The 1,347-nt window shown below is 37.9% G+C and overlaps 1 protein-coding gene across 1 annotated transcript in view; it reads right to left on the bottom strand.

The window, feature by feature from the left end:
* The window catches only part of LOC106869298 (glutamate decarboxylase 1-like), an 18,335-nt gene extending 17,844 nt beyond the window's left edge, over positions 1-491 (bottom strand). The window contains exon 1 of the mRNA XM_014914973.1: positions 311-491. Within this exon, the coding sequence (XP_014770459.1) occupies positions 311-485 (175 nt within the window). The 5' untranslated portion in view covers positions 486-491. The remainder of the gene's footprint in view (positions 1-310) is intronic.
* Positions 492-1,347: the final 856 nt, after the last annotated feature.

Genomic DNA, 1,347 nt, shown 5'->3' with positions numbered 1-1,347 from the left:
GAAGTTTTACAGCTGTTTCAGTGGTTGAGAACATAAACAACATCAGCCATATTATTACATAATTAAGACATAAAAGTAAACAATTGATTAATTTAAATGCGGTGGATAGTCAGCTTCATTGAGAAATAAAATTCAAGTATGAAATCAAAACAACACCATGCACACACACACACATATATTATTTACATATGTATGTATGTGTGTGTATATATATATATATATATATATATATATATATATACACATACATACTTATGAGTTATTTTGAATGAACGCACGCATATTATGAAATAACAAAGCTGGTGCCTACCTGTCGCAAAATACTGTTCAAATTCTGACCAATCAGGTCCATTGATTCCATGGTAGTGAGTTAGCGAATCCGAGTTGAGTGTGGCGCCATGAGTATGGGGAGTTCTCGTGTCTGAATTGGTATGGACTTTATGAGAGAACATTTCTTGAACTTCCTGGACTATCTTTCGAAACATGATTGGGCGAAACTGGTAAATAAAGAATAGGTACATGTATGTATGTATATTTATTTCTAAATACTTGCATATATATATATATATATACACGAGGTGTAATCAAAAAGTATCCGACCTTGATTTTTTTCGCACAAAATAATAATGCTTGAGCTAAATTCGCATGAGTATTAGGCGGCCGCGTCCTTCCTGAACATGCGGGAAAATTTTCTCTGTGACACGTTGAGTACAGATATGAAGGGTGTGCTGTGCGATTTTTCTTTGAGTCAAAATGACCGAGCGCATTTAGCAAATATACTATATCAAATTCTGCCAAAAAACTTGGTGATACGCAAGCCCAGACTATCGAGAAGATTTAGAAGGCCGCTGGAGATGATGCTATGGGAAAAATACAAATAAAGGAGTAGTACAACCGGTTCAAAGATGGCTGCACCTCAATGGACAATGAGCAGCGATATGGCAGACCATCAACAAGCAGAAATGACCAAATGATTACAACGGTTCGAGGAATAATCTATGAAGACCGTCGTATGATTATTGAGGATCTGTGGGCAGCAAAGAACTGATAACTCCACCATGATAACGGAATTTTCGGGGAGGGGGCCAGTCGATTAGATCGACCCTAGTACGCAACTGGTACTTAATTTATCAACCACGAAAGTATGAAAGGCAAAGTCGATCTCGGCGGAATTTGAACTCAGAACGTAAAGACAAACGAAATACCGCTAAGCATTTCGCCCGGCTTGCTAATGTTTCTTATTTCTTTATTGTCCACAAGGGGCTAAACATAGAGGGGACGAACAAGGACAAACAAAGGGATTAAGTCGATTACATCGACCCCAGTGCGTAACTGGTACTGAATTTA

The sequence above is a fragment of the Octopus bimaculoides genome, chromosome 17 (genome assembly GCF_001194135.2).
Source record: "Octopus bimaculoides isolate UCB-OBI-ISO-001 chromosome 17, ASM119413v2, whole genome shotgun sequence".
Lineage (NCBI taxonomy): Eukaryota > Metazoa > Mollusca > Cephalopoda > Octopoda > Octopodidae > Octopus > Octopus bimaculoides.
The sequence above is the reverse complement of the archived record's forward strand: the minus strand, read 5'-3'. Positions and strand labels throughout refer to the sequence as shown.